The sequence below is a fragment of the Rana temporaria genome, chromosome 3, assembly GCF_905171775.1.
Source record: "Rana temporaria chromosome 3, aRanTem1.1, whole genome shotgun sequence".
Lineage (NCBI taxonomy): Eukaryota > Metazoa > Chordata > Amphibia > Anura > Ranidae > Rana > Rana temporaria.
The window spans coordinates 218208861-218226642 of NC_053491.1; the positions used below are offsets into that span (position 1 = coordinate 218208861).

The 17782-nt window shown below is 51.0% G+C and overlaps 1 protein-coding gene across 5 annotated transcripts in view; it reads left to right on the top strand.

Annotated features, from left to right (window-relative positions):
- The first annotated feature begins 10594 nt into the window (after nucleotides 1-10594).
- Nucleotides 10595-17782, top strand: part of HCFC2 (host cell factor C2) — a 67719-nt gene continuing 60531 nt past the window's right edge. For 3 of the 5 annotated variants that reach the window (XM_040344254.1, XM_040344255.1, XM_040344256.1), the window contains exon 1: nucleotides 10595-10835. In XM_040344254.1, coding sequence (XP_040200188.1) covers nucleotides 10670-10835 — 166 coding nt within the window. In that variant the 5' untranslated portion in view covers nucleotides 10595-10669. The remainder of the gene's footprint in view (nucleotides 10836-17782) is intronic. The other 2 variants (XM_040344257.1, XM_040344258.1) reach the window with 1 other exon arrangement.

Consider the following 17782-nt stretch of genomic DNA (forward strand, 5'->3'; position numbering starts at 1 on the left):
ACCAGAAAGGTAAATCACAACACCTCAGACATGAATATAAAATATGGTATATGTGGGGGTTAGGCCCTCATTAAGTGTAACTTAATATATAAAACTGCTAAGTATTAAATATACTAAGTATGTCTATAAATTCCAAATCTACCAGTCCCTAGACAAAAATATATAACAAAGTGCTAGTAAATGCAAATGTTGAATATACATATACATATGTGACCAATGAAGGAATTCAATAACAATCCTTCCTTGGAGTGTTCCACTCAGTATAAGACACAATGGTGTAAATAAATTAAACTGGAAATCCCAATCAACATAGAACAATCCATAAAAGAAAAAGTCCATAGAAGTTTCTGTGCCACCAGAATCGGATGAACAATGTGCCGTTCCACCTTCACTAAAAATATGAACACCTGAAGTGATCTATAAATGGATGGCTCCTTACCAGATGGAGTTGACCCCTTAGGGCTCTTTCACACGTCCGTTCCGGTCGTCCGTTTTTTGGACGTCCGTTAACGGACCGCAATGCTTCCCTATGGGTTAACGTCCGTTAGCGGATGAGCATCCGCTAACGTCCGTTAGCATCCGTCTGCGTTAAGTTCCGTTTTTTTGGACGGAAGAAAACCCTATTTTTCTTCCGTCAAAAAAACGGAACGGACGAAAAACGGACGTTAGCGGATGATCCGTTTACCATCCGATCCGCTAACATCCGTTTTTCATCAAAATATGTAAAAAGCCCCCCCAAAAAAAAAAAAAAAAAAAAAACGGATGAAAAAATGGATGGAAAAATGGATGGAAAAACTGATGAAAAACTGACGGAAAACTGACGGAAAACTGATGAAAAACGGACGAAAAACGGACGAAAAACTGATGGAAAAACGGATCAACTGATGAAAAAAAAACTGATCTAAAAAACTGAGCTGACGTGTGAAAGAGCCCTTAATTGATATCAAGAAAGGAGCCCTACATATACTACTGTTTATAATCAATTGATTATTTGGGGAGCAGCTGACATTTATATTTAACTTTTAATTTTTAATTTTGGCACAAGATATTTTTCTTTTCAATGAATTTAAAATAGTAAAAAGGTGCAGCGCAATGACTGTACTGTCTTTACAAATAACCTGTTGGGGACAACAGCAGTCACAGACTGTACACAGAAACATTTTATTCAGTCATAAGGACATCATTTTTTTTTATCTGTATAGTTAAAGTGTTAACCCCCCAGTGTTAACTGGCTGATGATTGGCCAAGCATGCACTATGACCCGCATGCTTGGCCATGTGTCATTTTTTGGGTAGATAGAGCAGGCAGGCCGGCAGGCTAGTCAGTTAAAGTTACAGTGTTTAGAGGATATATATGCATCCCAGGTGTTGTATATATATTTATACACTGTATAGTTTAGCTAGATCCGCACTTTAAATGATAGCAGGTGTGTACTGACTCCTATTTAAGACCCCTGCCACACTGAGCCACCCATAGCGTTGGCGGTAAAACGCAGCTATTTTTACCGCCGATGCTATGGGCGGGTATGCAGTGGGGTAACCCCGCTAGCGGCCGAGAAAGGGTTAAAACTGCCCGCAATGCGCTGCTGAAGCAGCACATTGCGGGCGGTATAGCCACGCTGTCCCATTGATTTCAATGGGTGCAGCGGTGGAGGAACGGTATACACACCGCTCCTTCACCGCTCCAAAGATGCGGCTAGCAGGACTTTTTTTACTGTCCTGTTAGCGCACCACATGGAGCAGATGTTTGAGGGTGGATTGCAGGCGCTATTTTTAACACTATAGCGCCTGCAATACGCCCTAAGAGTGAAAGGGGTCTAACGTGAGTTTTTAATGTTATTGCTTAATTATGAACACAGCTACATCCCCAGTTATAAGAGGGTGTGCGCACTTATGCAACCACATTATTTTAGTTTTACTCCCCCCCACCCCCCTAAAAGATTTCAGTTTGTTTTTCAATTACAACTCCTTCATTCATGGCACAGCAGTACCCCTCTCAGGCATTCCAAAAACACACACTGTCAAATACATACACAACTATTCACATACATACACACACTCACACTGACTTACATACATGCACACTAGAACACGCTGTCATACGCATACCAGCTACCACTTCCTTTTCTCTTAAGTTCCTCTACTGGCATGACTGGTTGTTCTTCAAGCCCCTACAGTTCTATGTCCCTGCTTCTACCGGTGGAAAAGTCCTGAGGAGGGTTGGCATGTTGTCTGTGCATCTTTGGGGGGAACACAACAGTTGTCATTTGCATTTGAATAGCTGGGTGTTCCCCCGCCGCGCCGTCATGTATAGCCCCTCCCCCTTGCCCGGGCACTTTGATACGACGGGTGACCTGTCTATCAAAGTTTCTGGGCAAGGGGGAGGGGCTATACATGATGGTGCGGTGGGGGAACACCCAGCTATTCAAATGCAAATGACAGCTGTTGTGTTCCCCTAGCGCATAGTAACTAGACGTCGGAAGCGGCGGGGGGAGGGGGGGGGATTGACTTGGCTTTGTCTTAGGGGACACAAGGCTGCATTAGGGACATGGCTGAATTTAGGGACATGGCTGAATTAAGGGACATGGCTGAATTAAGGGACATGGCTGAATTTAGGGACATGGCTGAATTTAGGGACATGGCTGAATTAAGGGACATGACTGAATTAAGGGACATGGCTGAATTTAGGGACATGGCTGAATTAAGGGACATGGCTGAATTTAGGGACATGGCTGAATTTAGGGACATGGCTGAATTAAGGGACATGGCTGAATTAAGGGACATGACTGCATTTAGGGACATGGCTGAATTTAGGGACATGGCTGAATTTAGGGACATGGCTGAATTAAGGGACAAGGCTGCATTTGGGGACACGTGGCTGCATTTAAAAAAAAGTATCGGTATTCGGTATCGGCGAGTACATGAAAAAAAGTATCGGTACTTGTACTCGGTCCTAAAAAAGTGGTATCGGGACAACCCTAATTCTAACACATGAATATACTTTGATCTAAACCATTCAATTGTAGCTCTGGCTGTATGTTTAGTGTCGTTGTCCTGCTGGAAAGTGAACCTCAGCCCCAGTCTCAAGTCTTTTGCAGACCCTAATGCCGCATACACACAATCGAAAATTCCGACAACAACCGTACGATGTGAGCTTTTGGACTGAAATTCCGACCGTGTGTATGCTCTATCGGACTTTTGCTGTCGGAATTTCCACCAACTAAAGATTGAGAGCTGGTTCCGACGCGCAAAAAAAACACGCATGCTCAAAATCAAGCTAAAGAGCCGCACTGGCTATTGAACTTAATTTTTCTCGGCTCGTCGTACGTGTTGTACGTCACTGCGTTCTTGACGGTCGGAATTTCCGACAGCATTTGTGTGACCGTGCGTATGTACACAAGTTTGAGCCAACTGTCCGTTGGAAAAAAAACTGTTTTCTTGTTGGAATTTCCGATCGTGTGTACGCGGCATAACTCTAAACGCCATGTTTCACGGTGAGGATGGTGTGTTGAAGGTGATGTGCAGCGCTAGTTTTCCGCCAAACACATAGCATTTTGCTTTTAGGCTAAAAAGTTAAATTATGGTTGGCTGAAAAGTTGGCTGAAGAAATCCTGCCGTGTGTATGCAGAACAATTTCACGGCCAATGCCCATTCGGACCAAAATCCATGGAAAAGTCAGATGGAAGTCCGATCGTGTGTATGAGGCTTAATAGTTGTCCTGTGGACAGATTCTTCCACCTAAGCTGTGGATCTCTGCAACTCCGCTAACGTTACCATGGCCTCTTGGCTGCTTCTCTGATTAATGTTCTCCTTGCCCTTCCTGTCAGTTTAGGTGGACGGCCATGTCTTGGTAGGTTTTCAGTTGTGCCATACTCTTTCCATTCTCAGATGAGGGATTGAGCAATTTTCTGTGAGATGTTCAAAGCTTGGGATATATATTTTTTTATAAGCCAAACCCTGCTTTAAACTTCTCCACAACTTTATCTCTGACCTGTCTGGTGTGTTCCTTGGCCTTCATGATGCTGTTTGTTCACTAAGGTTCTCTAACAAACCTTTGAGGGCTTCACAGAACAGCTGTATTTATACTGAGATTACATTACACACAGATGGACCATATTTACTAATTAGGTGACTTCTGAAGGCAATTGGTTCCACTAGATTTTAGTTAGTGGTATCAGAGTAAATTTACACATTTACACTCTTGTCGATCGACATTAAGTAATTGATCAGGTTGTGAAGTTTGGAGGCCGGTAGGCTCTTTTTATAATTGACATTTTTTTATTAATTTTTGCGGTTACATTACAAAAACTATAAACCTCAGTCAGGTGTAAATAAAAACACAAAGGGAGAGAAAGAACAAAAAAAAAATAGTAGAGTTTACCTTTTTTGTTCTTTCTCCCCTTTGTGTTTTTATTTACACCTGACTGAGGTTTATAGTTTTTGTAATGTAACCGCAGAAATTAATAAAAAATTGTCAATTGTAAAAAAAAGCCTACCGGCCTCCAAACTGGGGGTATTTTTTATGGTGGCAGTATTATGGGGCAATTTTGATGGGGGCAGTATGATGGGAAAGTTTTTGATGAGGACAGTTTTGATGGGACAATAGGATGGGGGCAGTTTTGATGGGGAAATTGTAATGGGGAAGTTTTGATGGGGGCAATAGGATGGGGCAATTTTTGATGGGGGCAATATGATGGGAGCAATTTGATGGGGCAGTTTTGATGTGTCAAAAGGATGGGGCAGTTTTGATGGGGCAATTTGATGGGGCAGTTTTGAGCAGTTTTGATGGGGCAATAGGATAGGGCAATTTTGGTGGGGGCAGTATGATAGGGCAATTTTGATGGTGCAGTTTTTATGGGGGCAGTTTTTATGGTGGCAATATGATGGGGCAATTTTTATGGGGAAGTGTGATGGGGCAATTTTGGTGATGCAGTTTTAATAGGGGCAGTTTTGATGGTGGAAATATGATGGGGAAGTTTTCGATGGGGCAGCTTTGATGGGACAATAGGATGGGGAAGTTTTGATGGGGGCAATTTTAAAGGGGCAGTTTTGATGGGGCAATAGGATGGGGGCAGTTTTGATGGGGCAGTTTTGAAGGGGGCAATAGGATGGGGCAATTTTGATGGGAGCAATTTGATGGGACAGTTTTTGATGGGGCAATTTGATGGGTCAATAGGATGGGGCAGTTTTGATGGGGCAGTTTTGATCAGTGGGGAAAATTTGATGGGGCAATATGATGGTACAATTTTGGTGGTGGCAATATGATGGTGCAGTTTTGATGGGGCATTTTTGATGGGGCAGATTTTAATGGGGCAATTTTGATGGTGGCAATATGATGGTGCAGTTCTGATGGGGCAAATTTGATCAGGGCAATAGGATGGTGGCAGTATGATGGGGCAGTTTTGATGGTGGCAGTTTTGATGGGGAAATATAATGGGGCAGTTTTGATGGGGCAGCTTCTGGAAAAGGTAATTTCTTTTTAAACAATGCTAATTGTAAATGATATTCCTCTTTCTGTGCAGATGAGATTGTCATGGCTCTAAACATGTACATAGAAATATAAATATGACCTGTCATGGCCCTATACATGTATATAGGAGTATAAAGAGGACCTGTCATGGCCCTATACATGTATATATGAGTATAAAGAGGACCTGTCATGGCCCTATACATGTATATAGGAGTATAAAGAGGACCTGTCATGGCCCTATACATGTATATAGGTGTATAAAGAGGACCTGTCATGGCCCTATACATGTACATATAAGTATAAAGAGGACCTGTCATGGCCCTATACATGTATATAGAAGTATAAAGAGGACCTGTCATGACTCTATACATTGTAAGGGGTTAGCTCGGTAGTGGAGTGTGTGACCCCTTGGATGGGTTCACTACACACTGAATTTATACAGACAGGCAGTCGAAGGCGGTTGAAAACAAAGATTTTGGTTTATTCTTCCATCTTGCTGGAAACAATTGCAAGCATCCAAACAGCATAAACAAAATCAAACATAAAATAAACCCTGGCCACTTGGGGCGTCTACCTTCACCACACAGGAACCTATCTAGGGAGTCTGGCACAGCCTACTGCTGGGCAGACACTGCTGGTCATACAGCAGAAAACAAATAGTCTTTTTGATTTTTATCACACAGAAAAAGCAACAGCACCTCACCTCTTCAGAAGTATTTCTGTTCACTGCTCTCCTTCACTCAAAAAGCCTCAGGATTACTTATAGAGGCCTTATTTGCCTCATTCTGAACAGCTGAAGTTTTCCAACGCCCTTCAACCTTTCTGGCTACTTCTGCAGCCGACACCCGATAATAATTGGTGTATTGTATTATAAACAAGGCAGAAATGTATCTCCCGTCTGTGACAACACCCACAGATTTTCCTGACTTCCTGTCACAACATGTATAGGAGTATAAAGAGGACCTGTCATGGCTCTATACATGTATGTAGAAGTTCAACTCACCATAATGCCGAATCAGTGGGAGCCCCGAGCGTGTCACTTGCCACTTTACATGCCTTCATATGCGGATTGTCACCTGTCACCAGATGCGGATTGTCACTTGCCGCGTCACCTGTCACCAGATGCAGATTGTCACCTGCCACACATTGCGGATTGTCACTAGCCACGATGTCACAAATTGTGGATTGTCACTAGCCACGATGTCACACATTGCGGATTGTCACTTGCCATGACGTCACCTGCCACACATTGCGGATTGTCACTTGCTACGATGTCACACATTGCGGATTGTCACTGCCACCTGCCACATGTAGCAGATTGTCACTTGCCACGACGCCACCTGTCACACATTGCAGATTGTCACTTGCCACGTCACCTGCCACACATTGCGGATTGTCACTTGCCACACATTGCGGATTGTCACTTGCCACACATAGCAGATGGTCACTTGCCACGTCACCTGCCACACATTGCGGATTGTCACTTGTCATGACGTCACCTGCCACACATTGTGGATTGTCACTTGCCACGTCACCTGCCACACATTGCGGATTGTCACTTGCCACGTCAACTGCCACACATTGCAGATTGTCACTTGCCACGTCACCTGCCACACATTGCGGATTGTCACTTGCCACGTCACCTGCCACACATTGCGGATTGTCACTTGCCACGTCACCTGCCACACATTGCGGATCGTCACTTGCCACGTCACCTGCCACACGTAGCAGATTGTCACTTCCTGAGTAAAGGAAGGCAGCAGAGAGATAATGTAATCTCTCTGCTGCCCGCACAGTGGGGGCGGAACTGCAGTGATGCAGGGCGGGCAGTGAGAGATGATCTCATCTCTCTGCTCCCCTGCCCGCTGATTGGCCGGCAAGCCCGATCACCTGCCGAGTGCTGACTGTCCCGCCCGCTCCGTTGCTCGCTGCTGACCTCTATGGAAGATTTTCTGTGAATGAACTACAAGTCTCAGCATGCCCCAATAGACCTCTATGGAGGAATCTCTGTGTATGAACTACAAGTCCCAGCATGTCCCCATAAACCTCTATGGAGTATTCTGTGTATGAACTACAAGTCCAAGCATGCCAGCTCTCTAGGTAGTCTCTCCTGGTGGGGTCTCTGTATTACACACACTGCTGACCCCAGAAACTGACTTCTGATTACTTTATATGAGAAGTAGAGGCGATAGACCGGTGTTTCATCAGAATGTGTAACGGAAGTGATGTTCCGTTGCAGCCATATTGCTACACCCCACACTCGGCCACAGTAAACATACAGTGAGAAGGTGGCAAGAGAACATCTTGTTACACCCAACAGAGTTATACATTTCACTGTTATTTTTTAACCAGAGGCGTTGCTAGGTGGGTACGGGTCGCACCCGGGTGACACCTGCCAGGCGGCCCTACACTAATCTGCGCCTCGCTGTGTCAACGGAGCGGACTGAAGCCACCCATTGCCTCCTCCTCTTTGTTTACATCTAGTGAGGAGGAGGAGCCTGAGGGACACACGCCGCTGTGTGTACACGTCCGCGGCCGCACTGTTCTGAGGTCTGTACTGTACTTACACTCTATTTTAAAGTGGTTGTAAACCCACTGTGACAACTTGCACCTAAAGGTAAGCCTAGATTAAGGCTTACCTGTAGATGCAAGGAATATCTCCTAAACCTACACAGTTAAGCAGATATTTTCAGAAAACACTGCACCGATGTCTACAGCGCATGCGCGCCGTAGACAACAGCACATGCGCACTGAGCGTGCCGGTTTTCTGAATGGAAAAATGCCGGTCCCGCATGCATGCACGGGGATCTGCCGTTCCCGCGCACACGCGCGGGAGTGACGTCATCGCCGCTCCGGCCAATCACAGCGCTGGAACGGCAATACCCAGAAGACGATCAGAGGGGACATGGCGGCGGAGGGGAACGAGGAGCGCTTCGGGGGCTTCGATCTCAGGTAAGTGACACAATTATGCCTTTCTCTTGCGGGTTTTTTTCCAGTTTTTTTTTGGGAGGGGGGGGTTTACTTCCTCTTTAAGTAGAAGGACATGCGTGTGGGGGTGCCTATGCTGATGGAGGGGTCTTCACCAAGTGGGGTGTCTATTCTGCGGGGGTCTGCACTAAATGGGGGGTTGTCTGTACGAAGGGGGGGATTCTGTAATGATGGAGAGTGTATATACTGATGGGGGTGTCTATACTGATGGGGGTCTGTACTAAGGGGGGGGGGTTCTGTACTAAGGGGGTGTCTATACTGATGGGGGGTCTGAACTAAGGGGGGAGTCTATATTGATGGGGGTCTGTACTAAGGGGGGTGTCTATACTGATGGGGGGTCTGTACCAAGGGGGGAATTCTATACTGATGGGGGGGTCTGAACTAAGGGGGATTCTATACTGATGGGGGGTCTGTACTAAGGGGGGATTCTATACTGATGGGGGGTTTGCACTAAAGAGGGGGAGTCTGCACTAAGAGGGGAGATTCTACACTAATGGGGGTGTCTGTACTGATGAGGGGGGGTCTGTACTGAGGGAGGGGGTCAGTGCTTAGTGAGGGGGTCTGTACTGAGGGGGGTCTATACTAGCAGAGGGTTATCTGTACTGAGGGAGGGGGCCTGTACTTAGTGGGGGGGGGGGGGGGTCTATACTGATGGAGGTAGGTCTGTACTTAGTGGAGGGGGGTCTGTACTGAGGGGGGGGGGGGTCTGTACTGAGGAGGGACTATAGTTGGTGGACAGGGGGGTGACACCATTTTTTTCCGCACCAGGTGACACCAACACTAGTGACGCCACCGTTTTTAACAGTAAACCCTGCTTATATCGTGAAATACAGTATTTACAAGTCTGTCTGAATGTTTAGATGTTGATTTTTGAAAGCAGCGGTGTTCTGTCGGATTAGAAAACCTGTGAGATCAGCAGGCTTGCCGATGCTTTCAAAAATCAACATCTAAACTAGGATCACCAGACATCCCCGGTTTCCGTACCAAGTCTGTCCCCGGTTTTGTCCCCAGATTGGATTTGAACAGGGGCTGGTGCAATTTCAAGGACAGTCAGTGCAGAATAAAAAAAAACACAATTCTGAAATACACCCCCCCCCCCCCCGCTCCTACTAGCTTAGGGGGTGTACTGTTTTCCATTATCTGTCCCCTCCCCTTTCTGATGATCATGTGTTGGTCGGAGTGGAGGGAATATTTCTTCAGTTTCGGGTCCATGCCCATTCAGCTCCGCTCACATGTTCTTCTGCCTTGCTCAAGTCCCAGCCAGCCGCCTGCCTGCTTATCTCCTTGCCTTCCCTGTCGGAGTGATCTTCCTCCGCTCTCCACCCAGTAGTAGCCGGGGCCTGGAGAGTGAGACTTGAGGAGGCTGCAAAGCGGGTGGCGCGACGGGCAGAATGACGCTGATTGTCGACATTACTAGTAAAAAATATATATGTCCCTGGATTTAATTTAAAAAATCTGGTCACCTTAAAGCGGAGGTTCACCCGAAAAAAAAAAAATTAACATTAGATTGAGGCTAATTGTGGGAAGCACAATCGGGTGTTTTTTTTTAAATCAATGCAGTACATAACGTTTTAGAGATAGATGTTCTGCGTGGCTTCCGGGTACGGTCTGCGGGACTGGGCATTCCTATTTGATTGACAGGCTTCCGACGGTCACATACATCGCCTCACGAGTCGCCTGCGCACCGACGTTCGGCTACTTTCGGGAACTCGTGACGTGCTGTATGCGACGGTCGGAAGGCTGTCAATCAAATAGGAACGCCCAGTCCCGAAGATCATACCCGGAAGCCGCTTCCCACAATTAGCCTCAATCTAATGTTAAAAATTAGTTTTTCGGGTGAACCCCCGCTTTAACCTATGGGGACCACCTACACTGTACTGCCAGCAGCAGAATTTTTTTTTTTTTTTTCAAAAAAGCTTTATTTAAAATTCAACATTATATACATAGTAACATTACTGCATTAGAAGAAACAACTATTTACAATTGATTTGTACAAAGCAAACTCGCTTGTTCTCTATGGGAAGTAGTACAGGGGTACATTCACATACAGCCGCTGATTGGGTCCATCCCGGCGGATAGCCCCGCCCCTGACAAGTCTCCTCCGTGCCACAGGTGGAGTCCCCGCCTACCCCGCCGCTGCTCGCCCTGCTAGTGACCCCGCCGCCCCGCTGCATTATGGGATGGAGGATCGGAGGAGGCGGCTCGGGATCTGATGGCGGCGGATCCCATCCAACTAAACTGGAGGCAGATGACCTCTGCCAGCGGTCCGGTCCCTCATTCCCGGCACGGGCATCGCGCTGTGGCCATCCGGGAGCTGATGATTGTCTTTGGAGGCGGAAACGAGGGCATAGCGGAGGAGCTGCACGTCTATAACACGGGTGAGAGGGGAGGCCTGGAGGGGACAGGGATCAGGGCCTGAGCATTTCCCGTTATCTACAATGGCGGAGCACTGTGCACACTCAACTTGTCTGCAGGTATACCTATCTGTACACAGAGCTGAGAGAGCACATAGGACTGGGTGAGAGGAGTCCCTGACACCGAGCCTTCCCCGTGTATGAGAGGAGACCCTGACACTGAGCCTTCCCCGTGTATGAGAGGAGTCCCTGACACTGAGCCTTCCCCGTGTATGAGAGGAGCCCCTGACACTGAGCCTTCCCGTGTATGAGAAGAGCCCCTGACACCGAGCCTTCCCCGTGTATGAGAGGAGCCCCTGACACGAGCCTTCCCCGTGTATGAGAGGAGCCCCTGACACCGAGCCTTCCCCGTGTATGAGAAGAGCCCCTGACACCGAGTCTTCCCCGTGTATGAGAGGAGCCCCTGACACCGAGCCTTCCCCGTGTATGAGAGGAGCCCCTGACACGAGCCTTCCCCGTGTATGAGAGGAGTCCCTGACACCGAGCCTTCCCCGTGTATGAGAAGAGCCCCTGACACCGAGCCTTCCCCGTGTATGAGAGGAGCCCCTGACACCGAGCCTTCCCCGTGTATGAGAGGAGCCCCTGACACCGAGCCTTCCCCGTGTATGAGAGGAGCCCCTGACACCGAGCCTTCCCCGTGTATGAGAGGAGCTCCCTGACACTGAGCCTTCCCCATGTATGAGAGGAGCTCCCTGACACTGAGCCTTCCCCATGTATGAGAGGAGCCCCTGACACCGAGCCTTCCCCATGTATGAGAGGAGCTCCCTGACACTGAGCCTTCCCCGTGTATGAGAGGAGTCCCTGACACGAGCCTTCCCCGTGTATGAGAGGAGTCCCTGACACCGAGCCTTCCCCGTGTATGAGAAGAGCCCCTGACACCGAGTCTTCCCCGTGTATGAGAGGAGCCCCTGACACCGAGCCTTCCCCGTGTATGAGAAGAGCCCCTGACACCGAGCCTTCCCCGTGTATGAGAGGAGCCCCTGACACGAGCCTTCCCCGTGTATGAGAGGAGTCCCTGACACCGAGCCTTCCCCGTGTATGAGAGGAGTCCCTGACACCGAGCCTTCCCCGTGTATGAGAGGAGCCCCTGACACCGAGCCTTCCCCGTGTATGAGAGGAGCCCCTGACACCGAGCCTTCCCCGTGTATGAGAGGAGCCCCTGACACCGAGCCTTCCCCGTGTATTAGAGGAGCTCCCTGACACTGAGCCTTCCCCATGTATGAGAGGAGCTCCCTGACACTGAGCCTTCCCCATGTATGAGAGGAGCCCCTGACACCGAGCCTTCCCCATGTATGAGAGGAGCTCCCTGACACTGAGCCTTCCCCATGTATGAGAGGAGCTCCCTGACACTGAGCCTTCCCCGTGTATGAGAGGAGTCCCTGACACTGAGCCTTCCCCGTGTATGAGAGGAGCTCCCTGACACCGAGCCTTCCCCGTGTATGAGAGGAGTCCCTGACACCGAGCCTTCCCCGTGTATGAGAGGAGTCCCTGACACCGAGCCTTCCCCGTGTATGAGAGGAGTCCCTGACACCGAGCCTTCCCCGTGTATGAGAGGAGTCCCTGACACCGAGCCTTCCCCGTGTATGAGAGGAGTCCCTGACACCGAGCCTTCCCCGTGTATGAGAGGAGTCCCTGACACCGAGCCTTCCCCGTGTATGAGAGGAGCCCCTGACACCGAGCCTTCCCCGTGTATGAGAGGAGCCCCTGACACCGAGCCTTCCCCGTGTATGAGAGGAGCCCCTGACACCGAGCCTTCCCCTGTATGAGAGGAGTCCCTGACACTGAGCCTTCCCCTGTATGAGAGGAGTCCCTGACACTGAGCCTTCCCCTGTATGAGAGGAGTCCCTGACACTGAGCCTTCCCCTGTATGAGAGGAGTCCCTGACACCGAGCCTTCCCCGTGTATGAGAGGAGCCCCTGACACCGAGCCTTCCCCGTGTATGAGAGGAGCCCCTGACACCGAGCCTTCCCCGTGTATGAGAGGAGCCCCTGACACCGAGCCTTCCCCGTGTATGAGAGGAGCCCCTGACACCGAGCCTTCCCCGTGTATGAGAGGAGCCCCTGACACCGAGCCTTCCCCGTGTATGAGAGGAGCCCCTGACACCGAGCCTTCCCCGTGTATGAGAGGAGCCCCTGACACCGAGCCTTCCCCGTGTATGAGAGGAGCCCCTGACACCGAGCCTTCCCCGTGTATGAGAGGAGCCCCTGACACCGAGCCTTCCCCGTGTATGAGAGGAGCCCCTGACACCGAGCCTTCCCGTGTATGAGAGGAGCCCCTGACACTGAGCCTTCCCCATGTATGAGAGGAGTCCCTGATCCTTCCCCGGGTTACCATCTTTTCTTCAAGCCAAACACAAACACCTCTTTGGGTGTCTCAAGGAGAGAAGTAATGCGGTGCGCATAGCGTGCCACAGCGAAAAGTGCGTGTGTCCAAATTTCTCTTGCTGAGATCATCGCCTTTCCACCCAACGATGCCAAACCTGCTTCCCAGTCATCTGAGAAGGCAACATATTTGTGTGTGACTATCTTGTTTAAGGAAATGTGACCTGGCACAACCTAGGGTAATATATAATGGCGGGCCTTGATCCCTAATGTTTGTAAAGGAAGAAAAGAAAATTGGGACTTTAAATGAAGCCTGTCATTATGAATAACAATACTGATTTAATACTAAAAAAATATTGTCAGGATCCTATTTAACCACTTGCCGCCCGCCAATGACAGATTGACGTCGGCAAAGTGGTTGTAGAATTCTGACTGGACGTCATATGACGTCTTCAGGATTCTGAGCCGCTGCGCGCCCCCGGGGGCGCGCATCGCAGCGATCGTTGTTGCGGGGTGTCAGTTTGACACCCCGCAACACCGATCTCTGTAAAGAGTCTCTCACGGGGACTCTTTACCATGTGATCAGCCATGTCCAACCACGGCTGATCACGATGTAAACAGGAAGAGCCGTTGATGGCTCTTCCTCACTCGCGTCTAACAGACGCGAGTAGAGGAGAGCCGAACGACTGCTCTCCTGACGGGGGGTTCGCACTGATTGTTCATCAGCGCAGCCCCCCCTCGGATCGCCACATGGACCACCAGGGAAGCCCACCCTGGACCACCAGGGAAGGGCAAACTAAAAAAAATGCCACAAAAAAATAAAATAAAAAAGAAAACATAAAAAAAATAAAAGATGCCAATCAGTGCCCACAAATGGGCACTGACTGGCAACATAGGTGCCGCCCCACAGTGTCCATCAGTGCCACCCCACAGTGTCCATCAGTGTCATCCCACAGTGCCCATCCATGCCCAGTGCCCACCTATCAGTGCCCATCTGTGCCACCCATAAGTATCCATCAGTGCCACCCATAAGTGCCGCCCATGAGTGCCCATCTGTGCCGCCCATGAGTGCCCATCTGTGCCGCCCATGAGTGCCCATCTGTGCCGCCCATGAGTGCCCATCTGTGCCGCCCATGAGTGCCCATCTGTGCCGCCCATGAGTGCCCATCTGTGCCGCCCATGAGTGCCCATCTGTGCCGCCCATGAGTGCCCATCTGTGCCGCCCATGAGTGCCCATCTGTGCCGCCCATCTGTGCCGCCTATGAGTGCCCATCTGTGCCGCATACCAGCGCCGCCAATCAGTGCCACCTTATCTGTGCCCGTCAGTACTACCTCATCGATGTCCATCAGTGCCATCTCATCAGTGCCGCCATATCAGTGCCCATAATTGAAAGAGAAAACTTACTTATTTACAAAAAAATAACAGAAAAAAATAAAAACTTAATTTTTTTTCAAAATTTTTAGTCTTTTTTTAGTTGTTGCGCAAAAAAAAAAAAATCGCAGAGGTGATCAAATACCACCAAAAGAAAGCTCTATTTGTGGGGAAAAAAGGACGCCAATTTTGTTTGGGTACAATGTAGCATGACCGCGCAATTGCCATTCAAAGTGCGACATGGCTGAAAGCTGAAAATTGGCTTGGGCGGGAAGGTACGTAAGTGCCCTGTATGGAAGTGGTTAAACATGCCAAATCATCTGAACACATTTGTAACAATTCATAATAATAATGAATTAATAGTCAAAAATCTTTTGCCTGACGAAGAGATGTTGCGCGACCTTGAAACGTTGCTTTTTCTGGATCGCTAATATGCATAACATTTTTGGACGTTTTTTAAAGGATCCTTGGTGTGCTGGCGAATGTGTATATTAATAGTCAAAAAGACTTGCGCATGATATAATGCTTATAACATAAAATAAATATAATCAATGCACATAATTGGCATATAGAACAAATCCCCCACCTGAGCCTTCCCTGTGTGTAAGAGGGGAAGGCTCAGGGACCCACTCTCAAAAGGCCCTCCCTGAGCCTTGCCCGCGTGTGCGAAGGGGGATGGTCCCTGAGCCTTGCCCGCATGTGCGAAGGGGGGTGGTCCCTGAACTTTGCCCAAGTGTGCAAGGGGTGGGGATCCCTGTGCCCCCTCATCCAGCGCATGCAGGGAAATCCCCGGGGGAATACCCCCACCCAGCACGCATTGGGATATCCCCGGGGAATCCCCATCTCACGGGGAAGGAAAACCCCCCGGGAACCCCCCCATTTAGCGCGTGCAGGTAAATCCCCGGGGGAATACCCCCCCCACCCAGCACGCATTGGGATATCCCCATCTCACGGGACGGAAAATCCCCGGGGGATTTCCCCCCCCCCCACCCAGCACGCAGGGAAATCCCCCCCATTCAGCGCATGCAGGTAAATCCCCAGGGGAATCCCCCCACGCAGCACGCAAGGAACCCCCCCCATCCAGTGTGCGCAGGGAAATCCCCCCCCCCCATCCAACACACATTGGGATATCCCCGGGGAAGGAAACCCCTCACCGGGGGATTCCCCCATTCAGTGCGCAGGTAAATCCCCCGTGGGAATCCCCCCCACCCGGCGAACAGGGAAATCCCCGGGGGAGTCCCCCCACCCGGCGAACAGGGAAATCCCCCCCCATCCAGCGCGCGGGGGAATCCCCCCACCAAGCATGCATTGGGATATCCCCGGGGAATCCCCATCTCTAGGGAAGGGAAACCCCTGGGGGAATCCACCCAGTACACAGGGAAATCCCCGGGGGAATCCCCCACCTGGCACGCAGGGAAATCCCCCACCTGGCGTGCAGCGAAATCCCAGGGGAATTCCCCACTTAGCGCACAAGGGAATCCCCCCATCCAGCGCACGCAGGGGAATCCCCCCACCCAGCATGCATTGGGATATCCCCGGGGAATCCCCATCTCACGTGAAGGGAATCCCCCATTCAGCGCGCAAAGCAAAATCCCTGCGGGAATCCCCCCACCTCGCGCGCAGGGAAACCCCCGGAGCAATCCCCCACCTGACACGCTGGGATGTCCCATGGGGTATCTCCATGCGGCGCGCTGGGGAATCCCCCGGCCTAGCGCTCGCAGGAACATCCCCGGGTGAATCCCTCATCTAACGCTGGGATGTCCCCTGGGGAATCCCCCACCCGGAACGTGTGAAATCCCCGGGGGTATCCCCCCACCCAGCTTGTGCAGGGGAAACCCCCACCTAGTGCGCAAAGGGATATCCCAAGGGAAATCTCCCCCCCCACCCGGCACGCGGGGGAATCCCCCACCCGACAAGCTGTGATATCCTTGGGGGAATCCTCCATCCGGCGCGCAGGGAAATCCCAGAGGGAATCCCCCACTCGGTGCACTGGGAGATCCCCGTGGGAATCCCCCACCTGGTGCTTAGGGAATTCCCCCCAGCACACAGGGAAATCCCCAGGGGAATCTCCCTCCCAGCATGTGCAGGGAAATTCCAGGGGGACTCCCCCACACGGCGTGTAGGGAAATCCCCCACCCGGCGAACAGGGAAATTCCCGCGGGATCCCCCCACCCGGCACGCAGGGAATCCCCCCCCACCCAGCACGCAGCGAAATCCCTGCGGGAATCCCCCCACCTCGCGCCGAGAAATCTCTGGGGGAATCCCCCACCTAATGGGCAGGGAAATCCCCGGGGGAATCCTCCTCCCAGCGTGTGCAGGGAAATCCCAGGGGGAATCCCCCACCCGCCGAGCAGGGAAATCCCGGGGGAATCCCCACCCGGCAAACAGGGAAATCCCCGGGGGAATCCCCCACTCAATACGCAGGGAAATCCCTGTGATATCCTTGGGGGAATCCTCCATCCGGCGCACAGGGAAATCCCAGAGGGAATCCCCCACCCGGTGCACAGGGAGATCCCCGCGGGAATCCCCCACCTGGTGCGTAAAGGAAATCCCCGGGGGAATCCCCCACCCGGCATGCAGGGAAATCTCCCCACCCGGCGAACAGGGAAATCCCGGGGGAATTCCCCACCCGGCGAACAGGGAAATCCCTGTGGGAATCCCCCAACCGCATGCAGGGAAATCCCCGTGGGAATCCCCCACCTGGCGCGTAGGGAATTCCCCCCCCACCCGGCGCGTAGGGAATTCCCCCCCACCCAGCACACAGGGAAATCCCCGGGGGAATCCCCCTCCCAGCGTTTGCAGGGAAATTCCAGGGGGAATCCCCCACCCGGCGTGTAGGGAAATTCCCGGGGGAATCCCCCACCCGGCGAACAGGGAAATCCCCCACTCAGCATGCAGGGAAATCCCTGTGATATCCTTGGGGGAATCCTCCATCTGGCGCGTAGGGAAATCTCAGAGGGAATCCCCCACCCGGTGCACAGGGAGATCCCCGCGGCAATCCCCCACCTGGTGTGTAAAGGAAATCCCCCGGGGGAATCCCCACCTGGCATGCAGGGGAATCTCCCCACCCGGCACACAGAGAAACCAACCCACCTTGCGCGCCAAGAAATCTCTGGGGGAATCCCCCACCTAACGAGCAGGAAAATCTCTGGGGGAATCCCCCACCCGACGCATAGGGAAATCCCCCACCTCGCGGGGTAGGAACACCTCCGGGGAAA